This window comes from Pseudopodoces humilis, chromosome 2 (assembly GCF_049639895.1).
Source record: "Pseudopodoces humilis isolate 2021_Gansu_Grassland_sample_001 chromosome 2, ASM4963989v1, whole genome shotgun sequence".
NCBI lineage: Eukaryota > Metazoa > Chordata > Aves > Passeriformes > Paridae > Pseudopodoces > Pseudopodoces humilis.
In genome coordinates, this window is record NC_142201.1 from 28970923 (window position 1) to 28989154 (window position 18232).

The window sequence follows — 18232 nt, forward strand, 5'->3', positions numbered from 1 at the left end:
TAAGCAGCAAGTCCTGATGTCAGGTTTGAAGCAGAGCACAAACAATTTCTGTGTGAATTGTTTCCTTTTTTGTGCTGTGAGATGCATGAAAAGTTTCAGGCCTGTTCTTTTGTTCCTTTCTGTAGGTTTCAGTCAGAACCTGAAAGCTAAAGGGAAGTAAAGGTAAACTTGGAGTCAAGGAACCAATGTCTCTTGTTCCTGGCACTGTTCTTGTGTTATATGTACACATGGCTCATTTTATGTGCAAGTTTCTCTACCTCACACAAAGGATTTTAACACTGGCATAAATCTCAGGATGCCCTGGAACTAAACTGTCTGTGCTTTGCCTTCCTGCAGCACATGGAAGACACTGTGCACCACAGCAAATATTATCAATATTCATCATCATGTAACATTGAAGCTGAATATATGTGGGAAGCTGACTTACATTTATATATTGTTTTCTCACCAGTCCAAGTTTCTGTGATAGGAAATTTACTGTCCTGATTTGGGACAAATTTGGAAGATAGCTTCCAAAGGGATGATTCCCTAAAGGGCAAAATTGAGCAGCCCTTCTCCACAGCTGTTTGGAAGATAAGCCTCCTTCTAGAAAAGTGGAAAAAACTTATTTAACAAGGAAAGTATTCACAAGTATAAAAAATTAATAATAAATGATAAAACCTTCACTGTTCTGAAGAGATGGCAAATTCAGAAAGTTCCTCTGTAGTTCAGAGAGAGTTCTCCGTGGCTGTTTCTCAGCTCACTGAGTGTCTCCCAGTCCCTCTGGCACTGGAATGCCACTTCCCAGGCCCTGGTGGACCACAGGTGTGAGCTCCCAGTGTTTTTCTGGGTTTTCAGTCCAGAGCAGGGCTGAACAGGTCCAAAAAAATAAATAAAAGCCACAGTCTGGGGTACTTCTCTACCTCACCTAACTAAAAACCAAGTAGAACCAAAGGAGAGCTCTCTCCCACTGTCTGTGCTGCAGACAGCACAGCACATGAGAACAAGCTGAAGCTCTTATCCCTATGTTCTGAACACAGCCATGAAAAAATTCCACTGCTTTACTGCTTTTCCTTCTCCCCTGCTTTGCTCTCAGATGTAGTTTTAAAAGCACAGAACTCAATATCCAGCATAAGCAGATGATTTGGGATACAATTCAGCATCATAAAGTCACCCCAGGATATTTACCCATAAGTAAAGGTATGATTATAACTATCTAAAGGGTTATAGAGTTTATTCCAAGATATCCCAAAAGAACTAAGAGCCCTTTCATTTTGACATTCGTGCATAACTCATTATTTTCACCCCTTATCATTGCTGATGATTCATTAGTGCAAGGAGCAAATGGTGCTAGGCTTAGTACCAAATAATGAATCTAAATTAATACCTGGCACAGGTGCCAGCACCTTAACTTCAAGCACATTTTATGATAATTTTATATTTAACAGAATAGGTTACTGATGAGAAAACATTGAGTAGATGTCTGATAATCTGACCTGTGTTTGCATACGTAAAAAAATGTTGCAGATGTCTAATACCTGTGCCCACAGCTCCCTGTGGCTATTCTTGACAGCTTCTTCTTTTTTTCTACATTACTCCCACAAGGATGGTAGAAAAATAAGTAAGGTATGATGCTCAGTTTGGGTGTCTACTCCTGACCAGCTGTTCGCTGTTGGTGTGGCTGCAATCTGCCCTGACAAAGAAAACTGAAAATCAGAACTTGACACTCACAGCTCAACTGACTCACACAGTTCAACTGTTTTCTCCAGTCCATGTCACTTTTCTGATGATTGAAAAGTAGTCAGATTTTTCCATAAGGATGGGTGGACTAGAAATGAATCAATACTAACTTTTGAAATTTTATACCTGTGAAACCAAAGAAGGAAAGAAAAAGGAGTTTCACCTGCAATTAACACTGAGAAAGATTCTCAAAATGAAATTAACTAGGCAACTTAGCTCAATAGACTTCCAGTCATTTTAACTGGTTCAGAATATTACTCATATAACCTAACACCTCTAATTTTAATGCTCTTAAGTACAGTGAGTTTGACAAAACAATAAATATAATTGCCCTACCTAAAAAGCAAACAAAATATAAAGATAAGGTAATCTGCTTTTCCACTCTCAGTGTTTGTGTTTTAAGCATATATGTAAATAGAAAATTTTTAAAAGAATGAAAATATGGGAAAAGGAAACTTGAAAATATTTGCTATTTTCCAGTCATGCACAGGATTTTAAGTAGTAGTTTCCACTCAGTGAGTGGAACCTCAGTGAGGTTTGGAGATCTATGTTTTTCGGCTGCAGAAAAAAAACCTTGAAAGTGTTAGTTCTCAAAACTGACTCACCAGCAAGAAAATAAGGAACATTTCACAATTTTTTTCATCTTCTGTTACTTTTAGGTTGTGTTTTGCATCCACAGCAATTTGATTGTTCCCATACAGATACCACTGGTCCTCTTTCTCTGACTACCTCTCTCATAAATATTATCCTTCTCACATTAAACATGATCGCCTGAAACTCTGACCTACTTTCCTGAACCTCATGTAACTTCCCTTTCCTGCTCTGAACGCATCTGAACTTTTGTCACTTGAGCCGGTGTGCTTCCTTGGGGCAGGCACAGCACTAAATCAGTCTGCCCAGAACTCCCACCGGGACATTTGCTCTTTTCCATCTGTTGCAGCTTCTCCTCTCTGCCTTCCATAGACACGTGCCAGTTCCATTCACTGGAGTTTTACAAGGGGAGTTGCCTCCCCCAGCCCCTGGTTCTGCATCCTTTGCCAGTGTCTTTCCCTAGTGTGACCCAGAAACTCTTTTGGGTCTTTCACAGGTCCTTCCTATCCTGCTTGCTGGCATTATCCTGTAACCAGCAGCTTTCCCCGTGGCTGCTGTACAGATGGCAGCAGCCCTGACTGTTCAGGGATGGGCACCGTTGTCCCTTGAGGAGAGACCACAGCAATGCCTCCTTCTGTGCACACTGTGAACTTGCATTTCTGAAGGTCACAACTTGGATGCTCCCTGCACAGGCTGCCTTCTTGTCCTGATTGCTGCCACTCCCCTTGCTGCTGCATCCTTCTTGTTAAGTTCTCTAAGGGAGAGATTCTTCTTTTACTACACATTCTTACTCATCAGGGGTATTAATTGAAAAGCAAGAGCTGCAGCAAGAGCAACAAGATCTAACACTCAATTACACTGTGCAATAAATATGAAAGTAATGCCAGCTGCTCACAACTTATTACTGACCTCAATAAATCCCTCCCTTTTTCTGCAATAATCTTTGACCGTTGTAGCTTTTACAACTAAAATATGTTCTCATTATGACTGTACTTGTCTTATTTTTCTCACTGATTAACAAGTTCTGTTCAGGTGCAAGCTGGTTTAAGCTGGGATAATTTTCCTCATAGTAGATCATAGGGGTCTCTATTTTGAATTTGTGCTGGAAACAGGGTTGATACCAGGATGTTTTTGTTATTGCTGAGCTGTGCTTGCACAGAGTTCTGTGTACACAGAACACAGACCTGTTCTGCCTCTCACCCCACCAATGAAGAGGCTGGGGATGCCAAGACAGGACTGCTGACCAACTGACTAAAGGGATATCCCACACTGTGCTGTGTCATGCTCGGCAGTAAAAGTTGGGGAAATAGGAAGGAAGGGGAGAACAGTCAGAGTGATGGAGTTTGCCTTCACAACTCACTGTTATGTGTATGGGAGCCTGGTTTTCCTGGAGATGTCTGAACCCCTGCCTGTCCGTTGGAAGTGGTGAATAAATTTCTTGTTTCGTTTTGCTAGTGTGTGCGACTTTTGTTTACTTATTAAACTGTCTTTATCTCAACCCACAAGGTTTTCCTCCAGTTCTCTCCCCCATCCCACTGCGGGGGAGTGGATGAGTGACTGCATGGGGCTGAGTTGCAAGCTGGGCTTAAACCGCACCATGGTGTATCTCCTATTTTCTCTACTGTGAAAGATAAAGGCTATTCATTATTATTCCTTCCCAAAACTCACCTGTCCTGCTCTATCCTCCTGCTCTTATTTCCTCTATCGATTTTGAATAATAGTCTTCACCTTCTGGGCATGACTTTCCTAGGCCAGTTCACCTTAAATCAGCATGGAATTTAAATTCCTGTGTAAATAGCACTGTACCAGCCAAAAAAAAAAAAAAAAGGTCTTGAATTAACTTACCTTTGTAAATTATCAGCACAAGGTTCCTGGATGTGACCCAGGTTAAAGAGTTTAAGAATGCCCACACACTGGATTTAAATTCATGCCCTAAACCCTTCTAGCTTTCTTTATGGTGAGGCCTGAAACCCTATAGATATGGATTAAGTTACTTGTAATAAGATATTGCTGTAGTTATTTCTATGTAAAATATAAGTAATGTGCTTCTTTCAGGGGAACTTTTTTTATCCAAAAGTAAGAAATAATTATAAAAAAAAAAACGTGCAACATTGTATTTTGGAACATATTTTATATAGGCATCTGCAGCATTGCTTCTTGGCTGATGGCCAGCAAAGCCATTAACAGCAACTAATGGCACAGAAGGAAATTTTCTTCCAGTACTATTTAGTAATTGCTAGGAAAGAAAACTAAAAATAGACTTCACAGGTTTAGGAGCAAGACTGCAAAATCTGAGAGCACTCTATTAACTTATAGCTGCTCTACAGCTTTGCACTCTCCGAAGTTCTGGGTCACTGATTTCATCAATAAGAATAGGAATGAAGCAAAGGAGGGAAATTTGACTCCATCTATGCACTAATTCTTTTAGTATTTTATTATTTTTCTCTAGTCCTAATATAAACCCATAATTGGAAACTGAATGTTTTGCTCTCTACTTCTAATAGGTAATTATACAATGCTCTACAACTTCTACAATATTTAAGGAGTTTAGGAGTCATTTTTGAGCATATCTGTCAAACATAGACTGGCCAAAATGCAGAGACTCCTGTTTTTCATGATGCATGTCTAGTCCCTTCCCATGCCATTCCTGATATCCCATTAATCCTTGTCTCACAGAGTTTGTCCAGTTCCCCCAGACAATTCATTGATTAAATCTTCTTAAAGATGAAATGCTGAATTTGCAGCTCACAGTAATTCCTCCATTAAAGCTGTCTCTCATGAGCCTCCCTTGGAAGATGAGGCACTATCCCTCCTTCACCTTCCTTTCAGATTTCCACATTCTCTCTGTCCCCAAGGGTTGCCAGCAGCTCATATCACCCACCAGCCAGTTTCAGAGATCCTAATCCCCCACAACCCTGCACAAGCAGGTTTCACACCTCTGTTGCCCTACTCCATGCACCTCTGTGGCCTAAGACCACATCATATGGGTGCTAATTTTGCCTTCAATTAAATATCATGTGGCAGCCATGTGGCTCACAGTGCAATTTAAGACCTGAGTTTGTGTGATAAGTCTTTCCCTTAATATCGTGTTTTAATTTAGATTTATGATATGTCAATATAACTTGCTGTAGGACTGAGATCTGGCACAAGGCTTTTGTTTAGAAACTCTGTGGAGCACTTCCTCCTTTGGTGGAGCTGGGTTTATTTGTTGATTTTCAGGTACAGAACTATATTTCATTGCTAATTCAGTATCGGTACAGAAGAAAAATCCTACCCTGTTTTAATAATGCACCACTGTTTTCATAGAAGGAAGTCAGATAATTTCTCTGGCATAATAAGGAAATACAAACAGAACTCAAGTCTTATAAAGCTTTGGACAATTTCTGTACAGATGATTCAATATAACCTGCTAAAAAGCATAAAAGCTGCAAACATAAGAAAATGGGGGAAAGGGCTTGTAGGGTTTGCTTCCTCTGGTGGTGCTTTTAAAGTTTGTTAGTTTAGATTCTACCTGTCCTGAATCAGAAACCCTTTGTCAGAAATGGGAAATCATAACCTACAGAAATAAATTCTTTTATGGACCAGGACATACAAGCAATACCAGCAATATAAAAAAGAGAAACATGCAGGTAGCACTGCTCTCTCTAACTCTTGAATCTCTCTCTGACTGAGATAGCATTTACAGGCCTTGAGTTGGGCAACTAAGCAAGGTCTGAGTGGAGGAGACAGGAAAGGAAACTTGACAAAACATGACTGAACTTGGTGCATTTCTTAACCATAGGTTTGATTTTACTGCAGCTGTAAGGGTGGGTTTATGGATTTTGGACTCAATTCACCCCTTTGGATAAAATCAGCTCAACTACAGCCCCAAGACACAGAAAACAGTGGCAGTCCTGCCTCCATTCTGCAGAAAGAAACTTATTCAGAGAAAGTAGGTGTCTGGGACTTAGCTAAAATTACTAAAGACCATACTGTTGCTTCTCCTGCTGCTAGGGAGATCCACCATTGAGAGTGGAGCATAGGCACACAGAGACACTTGGAAAGGTTAGGAGGTCAAGTGCTCAAGTGCTGTAGTGCACATCTCTCTGGTTATTTCTGTCTTTTTTTAAGGAAAAGCTGCTCTGTACAACATATAGGAAGACACACTACTAAAAGCTGTGAGACAAACACAGGGTCTCTCCTGCTAGCCAGGTGGTTACACGGTTAGGCTCTCTCTACCTTTAATCCCAGTTTCTTGCATCCTAACTGCATTGCTGGTCCAGTTATAGTGTGAAAAATGGTGCATGCATTTGGGCACACAAGGTGGGAGTGGGGAAGGGAGAAGTCAGATACTTTACAAGGAAGCCTCCCCCTTGCTGAATCACAAAAATATAGTTTATGTTCCTGCCATTCCATGCTTACAAATAAAATCCTGACAGCACTCCTGCCTGAAAACTCCCCTAAATTTGTACATACATGGATACATCCTTTATTCATCCAAAACAACTGTAGGAGAGTGATAGGAGCCTACACACTGAAATGGATTTAAGTAGCTGGAGTCATGGATCATCACAGTAGATGACTTTATGCATTTCTGCAGAGCCAAAACCTGAGTTACCAAGAGGTTCCCAAGTGCTGAAAATCTCCTTTTGATTTAAGGTCTTGCTTAGGCATCTTCAGTGACACTTACATTTCCTAAAAAAATGCCTTTTTGTTTTTAACTCTTTTCCAGAATGCAGCTACTCTGAAATCAAAAGCTGAGGTAATCAATCTGTGCATTCACACTTCAGGGATGCCTTTATACATTTCTATCCTCTGGATGAAGACCACAATATGAAACAAGGGCAGCATCAGCTTCCACCCATCGCATTGCATGCACCCAACTACTGCTGTTTAAACCCACACCCAAACCCCTACAAATATCATGTTCTCCTCTTTCCTGCAGTGCTTTGTTGGAAAGAAAGCTTGATATAAGCACATAAGAATTCGAGTCTTCTCTGAGCCACTAAGTACATTAACACAACTCTTGAAAGTGATACAAGTACACTGGTCCCCAGAGGAAAATCACAGTTTGGTTCATATAAAAGCTCTGTTGTTTCTTTCGAAGCAGCGCACCAGGGCGCCTAGAGATGCAAACACTGATCTTCTCTGCTCCTCATATAACTAATGGCCTGGCTGGTGCCATTGCTTCTGTCTCTTCTTCTGACTCATACTCCTCTACTTCTCTGACAGTGAACCGAGCCTTTGGCTTCGGAGCTAGATTGTCTGCTCTGGTGAAACGATGACGGCTGATTGAATTTCCTCTTGGACCTGACAGATTGTATGGGCCTGCCCGTCTCTCCAAGCGTGCCATTGGAATCAGTTCTTGGTGGCGCTTTGCTTCGAGCGGCCGTAGTCGGGGCTGGGGTCTCGATGTTAATGGGAACGCAGCATCAGAGCCATTTCTATGATGATCTAAAGAAAAGTAGACAAATAATTCATTTATTTAAGAAGAGAAAGGAGAAATGCCATGGTAATGGAAAGAAGAGATAAAGAGGATTCAATACAATAAAATACCCTCGAACTGAAGCATTTAAAATAATTACTATAGAATAAGGAGCAGTCAAGAACTAAAAATAGCCCTAATTTTTAATTTTCATCTTAAAGCTGATGCTTAAAAGATTTTATTTACTTTATGTCAGCTCCGAAACCCCAGAAGATAAGCACATTCACCTGGCTTTTGGTGTCTCACAGACCCGCCCAGTGCCTTCACTGCAAAAGTGAAGGGCAAGAGTAAAACGCAAGAATATTCTTTTATGTAATTTGAATTTTCTTCAAATTTCACATGTGTACCTAGTACCATGGCTAAAAAGCAGCTTTAAACCCACAGCACAAAACAAAAATGTGACAAAGGAGAAAATTCTGGTCCATCAAAAATCAAGTTTGCCAGTGACCTGTGACTAACAAGTGGGAAGAGAACAGTTTCATCTGAAACCAGGGGTGCTTTGATTACTTTGGGTGTGTCAGATCTGCTCCTACCATCTTGCGTTGCCACAAGTACATTGTAAAAATTTGCCTGCAATGGGCCAAGAAGTGGTATTCTCATCCTGCTGAGTTTATAGAACATGCTTTTTCACTTTTCTTAAGGCTACTTGTAGTCTAACTACACAGTAGCAAAGTAGTTAATGTAAGAAACAACTCAGAACAATCTAAGCTAAGAGGTTCTGGGACAAAAGCACAAAGGTCTATGAACAGTAAAACTAGTCCAAATCCTGCTACAATTAAAGTACACATATATTGGCTATGGTCACAGTGTCAAAAATTAACAAAAGTAATAACTATTAAATTATGAAGCAATAGCTTAATAGTGATAGCTACTGGAGGGTCCTACAATATGTGAGGTGGAGTGTAAGACCATGTCTCTGTGTACATGTGCACAGGTCTGTGTGCCAGCAGCTGCTATGGGGCTTTGTCCCCTGGGACTTACGTGTCCAAGTGCTGCCAAATGTGCAGATGGAAGGTCCAGGGCCAGCTACAGAGCAGAGCAGGTATCTCAGGCCAGCTACTGAAGATTCAGATAGCATGTATGTATGGATAATTTTTCACTAACAGTCTGTCAGCCTCATCAGTCAGAGAGGGGATAAGGATGAGGCCATCAGTGCTATTTGTATTTGTGTGAGCCCTGTGCCATGTGTGTGCTGCTCTCTGTGTCTGAACTGAATTTTGGTGTGGGGCTGCCTGTTGAGAATGCCTGCTCAGTCCTGGTACCTGCAGGACCTGGGGGCATGGAGCTCCATCAGTCTCACCTGGACTGGGCTACAGGTTCAGTGGGTCATAATATTTTTGCTTACAGCTGTGTCTGTGGGGCTCCAGGGAACAGATAATTTGTGTTCTTGAGCTTGGCCAGGTGGAACTGCAGGGATCACAGGAATATTTGTTCAAGAGGAAAAAGAGAAAAGCAGGAGGTGCTGGAACAAAACAGAAACTGCTGCAGTAATGATCATATAAACAACACAGATAAAACAGAAAGGAGAGAAGGGTGTAGCTCATTTAAAGAGGCCATGGACTGCCATGGGGCTGTGCATGTAGTACTCTTAAATCCATCCAGCAACTGGCCAAGTTTCTTTAGCTGCTGGAGTAGGATACATAGTAGGACACAGAGTAAAGCATGTTCATTACCTGTAAAAGTAACATGCCTGGCCTTTCTCCTAGTGGGCTGGCATGGACCCTGAGGCAAGGAGAGGTAGCGTACTTCCGTGGTGTTAACCTGTGAGGATTAAAGGAGGAGAAGTGTGTCCAGTGCTTGTGACTGCCTCCACTGGCACTTACTTGGTGAAACAGGAAAGAAGTATGGCAATATGCTGCACCTTTACAGCTAAATTTTGAGAGGTATTGATCAATGCTTGGTTTGGATGGTTGAACTCAATGTCAGCTCTAGTGAGAATATCTGTCTGATATAATAGCCAAAGGGTTTTTTACCATCACCAGATGTTCTTCTAAGAGCTATCTTTCTTCTTTCAGGTGAAAATTTTTAATACAACTAATCTATCCAACAAGAACTTACTTTTCTTCCTTAACCATGATTATCTCAGCAATAAACGTCTGTGCTGTTCAATGCCTACCTTAGGGCAGACAGATCTCTTACTTTGATTTGATTTTGATTCTGATTTTGATTGAGAGCCCAAATCATCAATGTGCCAGGCTTTGCATCAGGCTTTTTTTGATTACACTATACTTTGCATATGCAAAATCCATGCACATTACATTATTTTACTACATCCAGCCAGAGTAGCTGATTTCTGACCAATGAATAGAGATTGGACATGAAAACTTTGCTGCTCACATGTTAAGTGAAGCTCTTTCTTCTTAGGTGCTGCATGAGCACACCAGGAAGATACCCATTTTAATTACATCAAAGAGCACATTAAAACTAGTGTATTTCCATATTCACAGAGAAGCAGAGGCATTTTTACATAAAAAGTAGATGGATAACAGGTACCGGTCTACCCCACGGCAAGCTGTTTCCCTTCCTGCAACTTTGCCTCAGGCTGTGTTCCCGACGGATGAGGATTTCCTGTGCTTGTTTCTCACTTGTGCTAGTAGGAAGATTGTGCCGGTTGTATGCTGGTGCCTGAAACAGAAAATGCAGCCAGCTTATTTTTGTTGCATTTGCAATGTTAATTAGTCTGATCAATCACAGGGTCAAGGGGACATCTGCCTCCGCTCGGTCATGGACCCAACACAGATCTCATTGGTATCACATGGCAAAATGCTGCCATGCACAAGTCTCACTGCTGCAGAGCAAGATGGGAGGAAGCATGAACACAGCTGAAAGTCTCAGACTTCAGGGGCTGCATTTTGATGCCATTTTTGATCGACTCTTGCCTGCTCAAAGTGCAGGTATATAAACTATACCTACCTAAGGAGGCTGCTATCATCTCTGGGCTTGGCCTGTCTTTGTCATCTTTTTTCTCATCTCATCGACTGTAGCTGGGAGCTACAGATATGAGGCAGGTCCCAAGAAAGAGATAACTGGTTAACTCAGCTCTGAACTTTGGTACTAATTTCACTGACCCTGAAGCAAGTTTCAGATGCACTCAGGAAGAAAGAATATATCTCCAGAATGAGATGCACAGCTGAGTTTCCTTTCCATACTTGGACAAACTACAAATTAATATTACCCTAAAACTGACCATCATTTAAGACAAACTTTTAAGTTTATCATATACATCTAGTGAAATGAAGGAAATAACTGTCTGCCTTAAAGAGAAAAATTCACTGAAGTTTATAAGCCCCCCTTAAAAAGTAGGATCTGATCTCAGTTTCATTTGCAAGGCTCCTTTTAAAGTTGGTCTGGCAAGCAAAAGCATTTCAGAGCTGAAAAGAAGTATTAGAAGTGGCATTATTTTCTTTCCAATCTTTCATTTCCAAAAGCACACCATTCTCAATACTACATAGGAAATGACTGGCACAAATAGTCATTACTGTAATTGATTTTTGAAGAGAGAGAATTCATTTCAGTAAGCTGAGAGATAACTATATATGCAAATTGTTGCTGGTAAGATAAGAAATTAATATCATAAGGATAATTAGCCATGGCAAATCAAACAAAGTTAGGAATGAATAACATATTAATAATGCCAAATTTAAATGAGCAGGCCTTAGCATTTTCTAGTACACGTGTGTTACATGACTTAGCCTTGTTTATCAGCAAAATTTCAAGGTTATTGTATTATTGTTATGTATCCTCTACCACTCATTGCTGTGGGCAAGCTCTCAATTTTCTGTTCAGTGCCCGAGAGTGAATTAAACAGATACCACACCCTGGGCTGCATCAGGGTCACTCCGAATTTCTGCAAAACAAATCTCCGCTGACGTATGATCACACCATTTTCACAGGGGAAAAAAAAAAAAAAAAAAACAAAATGTGTAAAATTAATCTCGGACGAGGTGGAGAATTTTTCCCTTGTGTTTTTTCCCTGCTGCGGTGCGGGCACCCGCCGCTCCCACGCAGGGCAGCGCGGTGTTTGCCCGGGCCGCCCCCGCTGCTGCCGGAGCCGCGCCAGCCCCGGCCCTCCCGGGAGCCCGGGCAGCCTCGGGAAGGCGGCTTCCCATCCACATCCACACTGCCGTGCCGCGAGGGAAGCCTGACCTCTACAGCTCAGACACAGATTTTCCTGGCTTTTCGCGCTGCCGTCAGGGTGAAAAGCTGCTGGGAAAAAAAAAAAAAACCAAACAAAAAAAACAAAAAAAAAACCCCGCAGCTTTCCTTTATTCCATCCCGATCAGTGCCTAAGGCCGGGGTTCTCCCCGCTTGCCCTCCCCGGGCGGCTGCGGGCTCCCAGCGGGTGCCCCGGGGCCGCCGCACGGGGAGGGCAAACAAGGGCTGCGGGTCTGCAAACAGAGCGCGGCAGCCGTGCTCACACACCCTCTGTCGCACTTGGTACAGGTTGTGTGCCAGGACATCTCTCATGGACTCCACCTCTGCCCGGGACAGCCTGGCCGCACGCTGGGTCCTGCCGCTCCTATAGATAAAAGAAAAAATTAAATGTGATATTAATGAGCTGATTAAATACTAATCCCATGAAATAATGCATGGTCTGTTTTTAGTGCTAGAACAGAAGGCTATGTAGAACCTTTCGGTGACCAGCAACACCGGGAAATCATCCAAAGATAAATAAAAAAAGGTTACATTTTGCTCTTTCACTGATTTTATCCATATAGTGGGTAGTCAAATTGAGCCCTAAACCCTCATGCAGCCGGCAGCAGAAACTCTTCTTTCTTAAAGTTCCATAAGGAAGTTTCTATTTAAGGATTAGATTAGGCCGTAACCAGCTCAGGAAAGCACTGCAAGTTTGCTCTGTCTGAGTAAAGTCTTCAACATAGAAGTCTGGGCCTTGTCATCTTACTGGTTTTAGTTCTTTGAGAAAGTGAAGAAAATCCTTAAGAGCTAAAGAGTATGTAAATTTTGTAGTCTGACAGACCTGTCCTGTGGTAAGGAGAACATACAGAGTTTCATTGCTACTGAACCTGTTTCTCCATTTGAAATGAAAGAACCACCTAAAAGATAGTTATCTTCATGTCTTTAAAAAACTTTGACAAGCCCACAGTCACCTGTAGCTGTCTGGCTTTTTCAATAGCAAAACAGTGGAGGAGGGCTGCTGTGAAATGTTATCTGGTTTCACTAAATCAGTCAATCATTGTGAGAGTTAGTGTTCAGATGAATTCCCAGGAAAAGAAAGGGAAATAGATAGCGATCATCCAGGATGAATCGGTCTGAGCTCATCTTGTAGTTTCTGATTTTTTCCTTTCTTCATTTAGCTTTCTTGCCTCTTGGAAAAAGAAAAAAAAAAAAAGTGATTGCAAGTGTTGTTTTTCAGCTAAGTGATGTCCTTAAAGTTTTGTCTGTAAATTGTGTAATTAAAAAAATCTATGATGGTCAACGTACAGTGTTACAAAAGTTTTATGCGCACCTATCTCACACTTCCTCTGAAAAAAATTTAAAATTTTAATGCCAGATATGGCAATTTTAAAGGAAGATGGATTCAAGCTAAACTGTGATTATGATGTAAACACAGGAAAAATGTTAGAATTTGCAATTACATCTAGTTTAACAATATTACCACTATATTGTTCTACAATTTACCACAAACATCTTGAAAACTTGTAGGACCAATATGAACTGCCTGGATTCTATATTTTACTGCCTCTTACCATCAGATAGACAGTGATCCCTGGTGCTCTGGCCCCTGCCCAAAGCCCCTGGAATATAAGAATTAATTCCCGATATATTTCAAGATTTCAGAATGTGTTTTGATTCTGCCATCAAACTAAAACAGAGATATTACCTTTTTCTGTGAAATAAAAACAAAGAGAGAAATTAACAGCAGGTTAAGGTGTAGAATTAGACCTAGGACTGGGATAATTAACAGGTTAAGGGCCTCACTAAGCATGAGCAACCCATGAGTCTGCCACTGAGCTGCTGGCAAGTCAGTGAGACAAAAAAGGACTGCCTTTCTGGATTTGACCAGAAATCTTATCTTGTCCCTGATAAATCCTTCCAAACAAGTGTTTAATTGACATTCATCAATTCTCAACAACTGCAATAACAACAAAGTTAGTTATCTACCATTAGGGAAAAAAAAGACCTTCACCATCACCCAATTCCAGGCTGAGTGGGCGGCTGCATTGGTTGCTTGGCTCCTTTTTCACTTGCTTTTGGTTCTCAGAGATACACTGAGAAGATCTGGGAATGCACCAATTTCCCAGGCTTGGGTGCCTTGCACCTTTACTCCCTACTGGGTATGGTGTGTCTCAGACTGGGGCACAGCCTGTGGATGCTGCCCTCCACAGCAGGGAAACCAGACTCCTTGCTGTCTGCAGCCCCTGTCTGATGTCCCTTTGGACAATTGGGAGACCCTAGGAACACTTGGGGAAATACACACAAGCCCTGAGCACTGTCAAGAAGCATTGGTCTCTAAAATACAGGCTTGGCTCATTTGTGTAATGCAAATGGAACTGGAATAGCTGCTGCAGGTGGCTTTGGCATCACAGGGAACAACTTCCCCCCTGCTTTGTGCTTCACTGAATATGTTCACAGGGTCTTCATATCTTACAGTTGGCAATAAATAGGGGAAAGCATCTAAACAGGAAAAAGCTTGACTCCACTGGGGAGATTATCAGATTATCTCTTTACTTTTCCAGCTGCATATGTGATTTTCTCCACATGCCAGCACAGAAGTAGCCAGGTTTAAGTCATTTCAAATCTTATTATTTGGCTCTTAAAGTGAATTAAATAGAATAAATAAAACTCCTTGAGTCACAGCTGAGCTGGGATAGCAAGAGAAAAAATAGCATGAAGATAATCTATATTGTTCTGGAGCACAAATAAAAAACCATAATTCTTTTCATGGGATTGGAAATGAACCTACCCAACTGATAGCAATGCATGTATATATGAATGTAAGGAACAGATTGCTTTTACATTTTGCAGTACATTAAGAAAGGGCTTTCAAAAAACCCCAAACATGTTCGGTATGTTACCAAACCCATAAAGTAATCCTTACTTCTTTGTTCTTACTGAATCGTCCAACATGTCACAACAAAGAACAGAACAGGGTATATATTTGTGAAGAAAAAAGTTATAATATGCCATGAACACTGTCTCTCTGTAATGACTGCCATGACATTATTTCTTTCTTCCTTAGATATTGAGATAGTTGATACTTGATATATTGATACTCAAAACGTTGATACTTGCACAATCTGTATACTATTATTTTTTTACATTATATCTAAAATTTTGAACTTTGTAAACCCTCCATTAATCTTCACTCATCTTGTGAAGGAAGAACATTATTGGGCACAACTTTCTCATAAATGGACCACCACAAATGACAGCACAACAGTTGGTTCTGATCTGTACTGTATTGATATATCCTAAGATTTACCAAAGTCAATATTGCAGCAATATGAAGCCAGTATTAAGAAAACTCAGTATCAAACAATCTTTCTCTCTAATGGTCATATTTTCTACAAAAACCAGACATAAACCCACAGTTTTGATAATATCTCCTAGACTCCACTTTTGCCACTTCCATCCTTATTTATAAGGCTTGTACCCTCCAAAATATCATAACTAAAAGCTCTGCTTTTATTCCAATGTGGATTCTTTGTTGCACAATCCATGGGCAATTTTTTTCACTCCACACTGGAAATACTGTAAATTGGACACCCACTCCACCTGCAGGAATCACACCAGCATGAATACGGTTCTCTAATTCACAGTATTGGAGATCTGCTTTGATTCTTATCAAGTAAGTTTCCTTGTGTGCATAAAGGCTGCAAAACTGATCAGAAGTGCGAGTGAAAGTTTTCTCACTACTCTGACACTGCTAATAATGATTTACATGCCATATATTGGAATTGTATTTCAAATCTCCTCTTGTTCATGGCCAGAGTTTTGTGTCTTCACTGAAGGCAAGGACTTTAGGTACACACTGAATCACTGACAGCAATCAGATAATTTATAAATACAGTTTGAAACCTTTTACAAAGGTTCATTTAGTTGCTATGGGGAAAGACAACAAGAACTGCTGTATTGACTCAGACCAAAGATCCACCAACTAGCTCAATATCCTGTCTCCTGCAGTGCTCAACAGCAGACTCTTATCAATGAACAGAGGTGGGAAAACGTGTCTTTTCCTAGAACACTCTCACAGCCTGCAAGATCAGAATGGCTTTGAACCACAGGCTGTTTTTCTGAAGTTGACATTTCATTTTTAAAAATGCTTTCTCATCAGAGGATGATGCACAGTAAAATTCAATTACAGCCAGAGTAGAGATGGCAAAAATTAGTCCATTATATCAGCTGTTTATTAAAGAATATTTTTCAATTTAAATTCTCAGCTCAGAAGAAAATTTCTGCATTACACTGGAGCAATTTGTCTTATTTTCTCATTCCCTCAGGAAAAGAAGAGGGAAGTGGTTTGATTGCCATGGATTGTCTAACAACCTTGCACATTTTCTCTTGACTGTACATGCAGTCTTTTTTAATATCATCTATTCAGCAAAGAATAATTTAGAGAGAAAAGGTCTAGGTCTTACACTGCATGCTGACATCAGTACAAGAAAGCAGATTGATCTTGACATGATTAAGCCAGAGCTTCAAGAAAGATGTTAATTTAATATCCAATTGATATTTGGATTTTCTGTTATTGGTAGAGATCATCATTCAAAAGAAGGTAATATGCTGAGGCTGCTGCACAATGGAGAGAGCTGTAAAAAGGATGCAACAGGAAAGAGCAGGCAATAGCAGTAACAGTGGTCAGCAAGAACTCAGGAAAGAAATTATGGAGGCAAGTGCCTGCAGCAACACCTGTGCTCTGGACAGTGTGTTGCAAGGCAAGGATAAATACATGCATGTCAATTATAGTATGCAGGACAGAAGACTTGTGCAACTTTTCTCCTAGAGCCCCAGTTCCCTCTGGAGATCTCAAGTTTTGTCCCCTGGTCTCTCTGATGCCAAGTTGCATTACTGTTTGACAGAATCATAGAATGGCACACACCTGGCTCCAAACCCCCCCATCAATGAGCAAGGGACATCCTCAACACTGTCAGGTTGCTCAGAGCTCCATCACACCTGACCTTAAATGTTTCCTGGGATGAGATATCTGCCACCTCTCAGAGCAATCTATTCCAGAGTTTCACCACGCCCCTCATAAAAAAGTTCTTGTACCTAGTCTGAATCTACCTTCTCCTAGTCCTACTGCTACAAGCCTACTAAAAAGTCCATCTCCATCTTTCTTGTAAGCCCTCTTTACTGAAAAGCTGCAAACAAGTGCTCCCAGAGCCTTCTCTGTGTCCTAGGAGAGGTGCTTCAGCCCTCTGATCAACTCTGTGGCACTCCCCTGGACCCACTCTAACAGGTCCATGTCTTTCCTGTACTGAGGAACTGTACTACAGTGCTGCACACAGCACTGTAGGGTCTCACAAGGGCAGAGGAGCAGGGGAGAATCCCCTCCCTCACCCTGCTACTTCTGACACAGGATATGGTTGTCTCTCTGGCCTCTGAGGGCACACTGATGGTTCATGTCCAACATTTCCACCACAAGTATCCTCAAGTCCTTCTCGGCAGGATTAATTGGTCTTTTTTGTTGTTTGTTTTGTTGTTTTGGAAATAACAAAATATGGCAAGGTGGCTTGAGGGATTGCAAACAGGAGCAGTAAAAATTGCAAATGCTACAAAGAAATCTGCTCTCAGTAAAATTTCATGATTGGGATAATGGAGTCAGGACCTGTATGCCAAGCCATAAAAAACTCACTGGCCAGGCAAGTGATAAGTACATCTGTCTTGAGCCATTAGTGTGATTTAAGGCAACCAGAGTGACTTCTGTACCTGACTCATTATTCCTCTTCAGGACTCCCTATCATGGAATACAAACAAGAAATGTCCATAATTTTAATTTTCAGCTCTCAGAGAAAAGCACAAATATGATGAATACCAAATTGCACCTGCTCTTTCTTTTTTCTTAGATTTCAATTAAGTCATGGAATACCTTGGGTACTTCCTCTTTTTTGTCCCTGTCTTCCTGTCCCTACTCTGCAAAGAGTCAGGAGGTTGATACTCACTGTAAAGAAGTAGTGGACGATTTTGAAATTTTCATGCCACTCTCAGCCATCTCAATGGCCAGTTTTATCTCCATCTTTTTGTACAATGACACAAGGCTGGACTTGGGCTGGTGCTCCCGAATTAAAATCTTCTTCAAATACTTATTGTCAAACTTCTTAAACCTGCAAAAGAGATACCCAAATCAAAGAGTAGAAAGGGAAATATGCTTTCATTTCTGTAGTACAAGCTGATCTTTATTCAAATATATATATTTGCAATTCAGTGGTGGAAACTGAATACAAATTAGAGGCACCTGTGGACTCCTGAAGGCCTGGTGAGCAGAGACCTTTAGGC

General features: G+C 41.1%; 1 protein-coding gene across 3 annotated transcripts in view; it reads right to left on the reverse strand.

Moving 5' to 3' along the window:
• Positions 1 to 5495: 5495 nt before the first annotated feature.
• Positions 5496 to 18232, reverse strand: part of SLC9A4 (solute carrier family 9 member A4) — a 32662-nt gene continuing 19925 nt past the window's right edge. For all 3 annotated transcript variants that reach the window (XM_088051891.1, XM_088051888.1, XM_088051889.1), the window contains exons 9-13: positions 17899 to 18060; positions 12197 to 12293; positions 10268 to 10399; positions 9448 to 9535; positions 5496 to 7743 (exon numbers count right to left, since the gene is read on the reverse strand). In XM_088051891.1, coding sequence (XP_087908017.1) covers positions 7445 to 7743; positions 9448 to 9535; positions 10268 to 10399; positions 12197 to 12293; positions 17899 to 18060 — 778 coding nt within the window. In that variant the 3' untranslated portion in view covers positions 5496 to 7444. The remainder of the gene's footprint in view (positions 7744 to 9447; positions 9536 to 10267; positions 10400 to 12196; positions 12294 to 17898; positions 18061 to 18232) is intronic.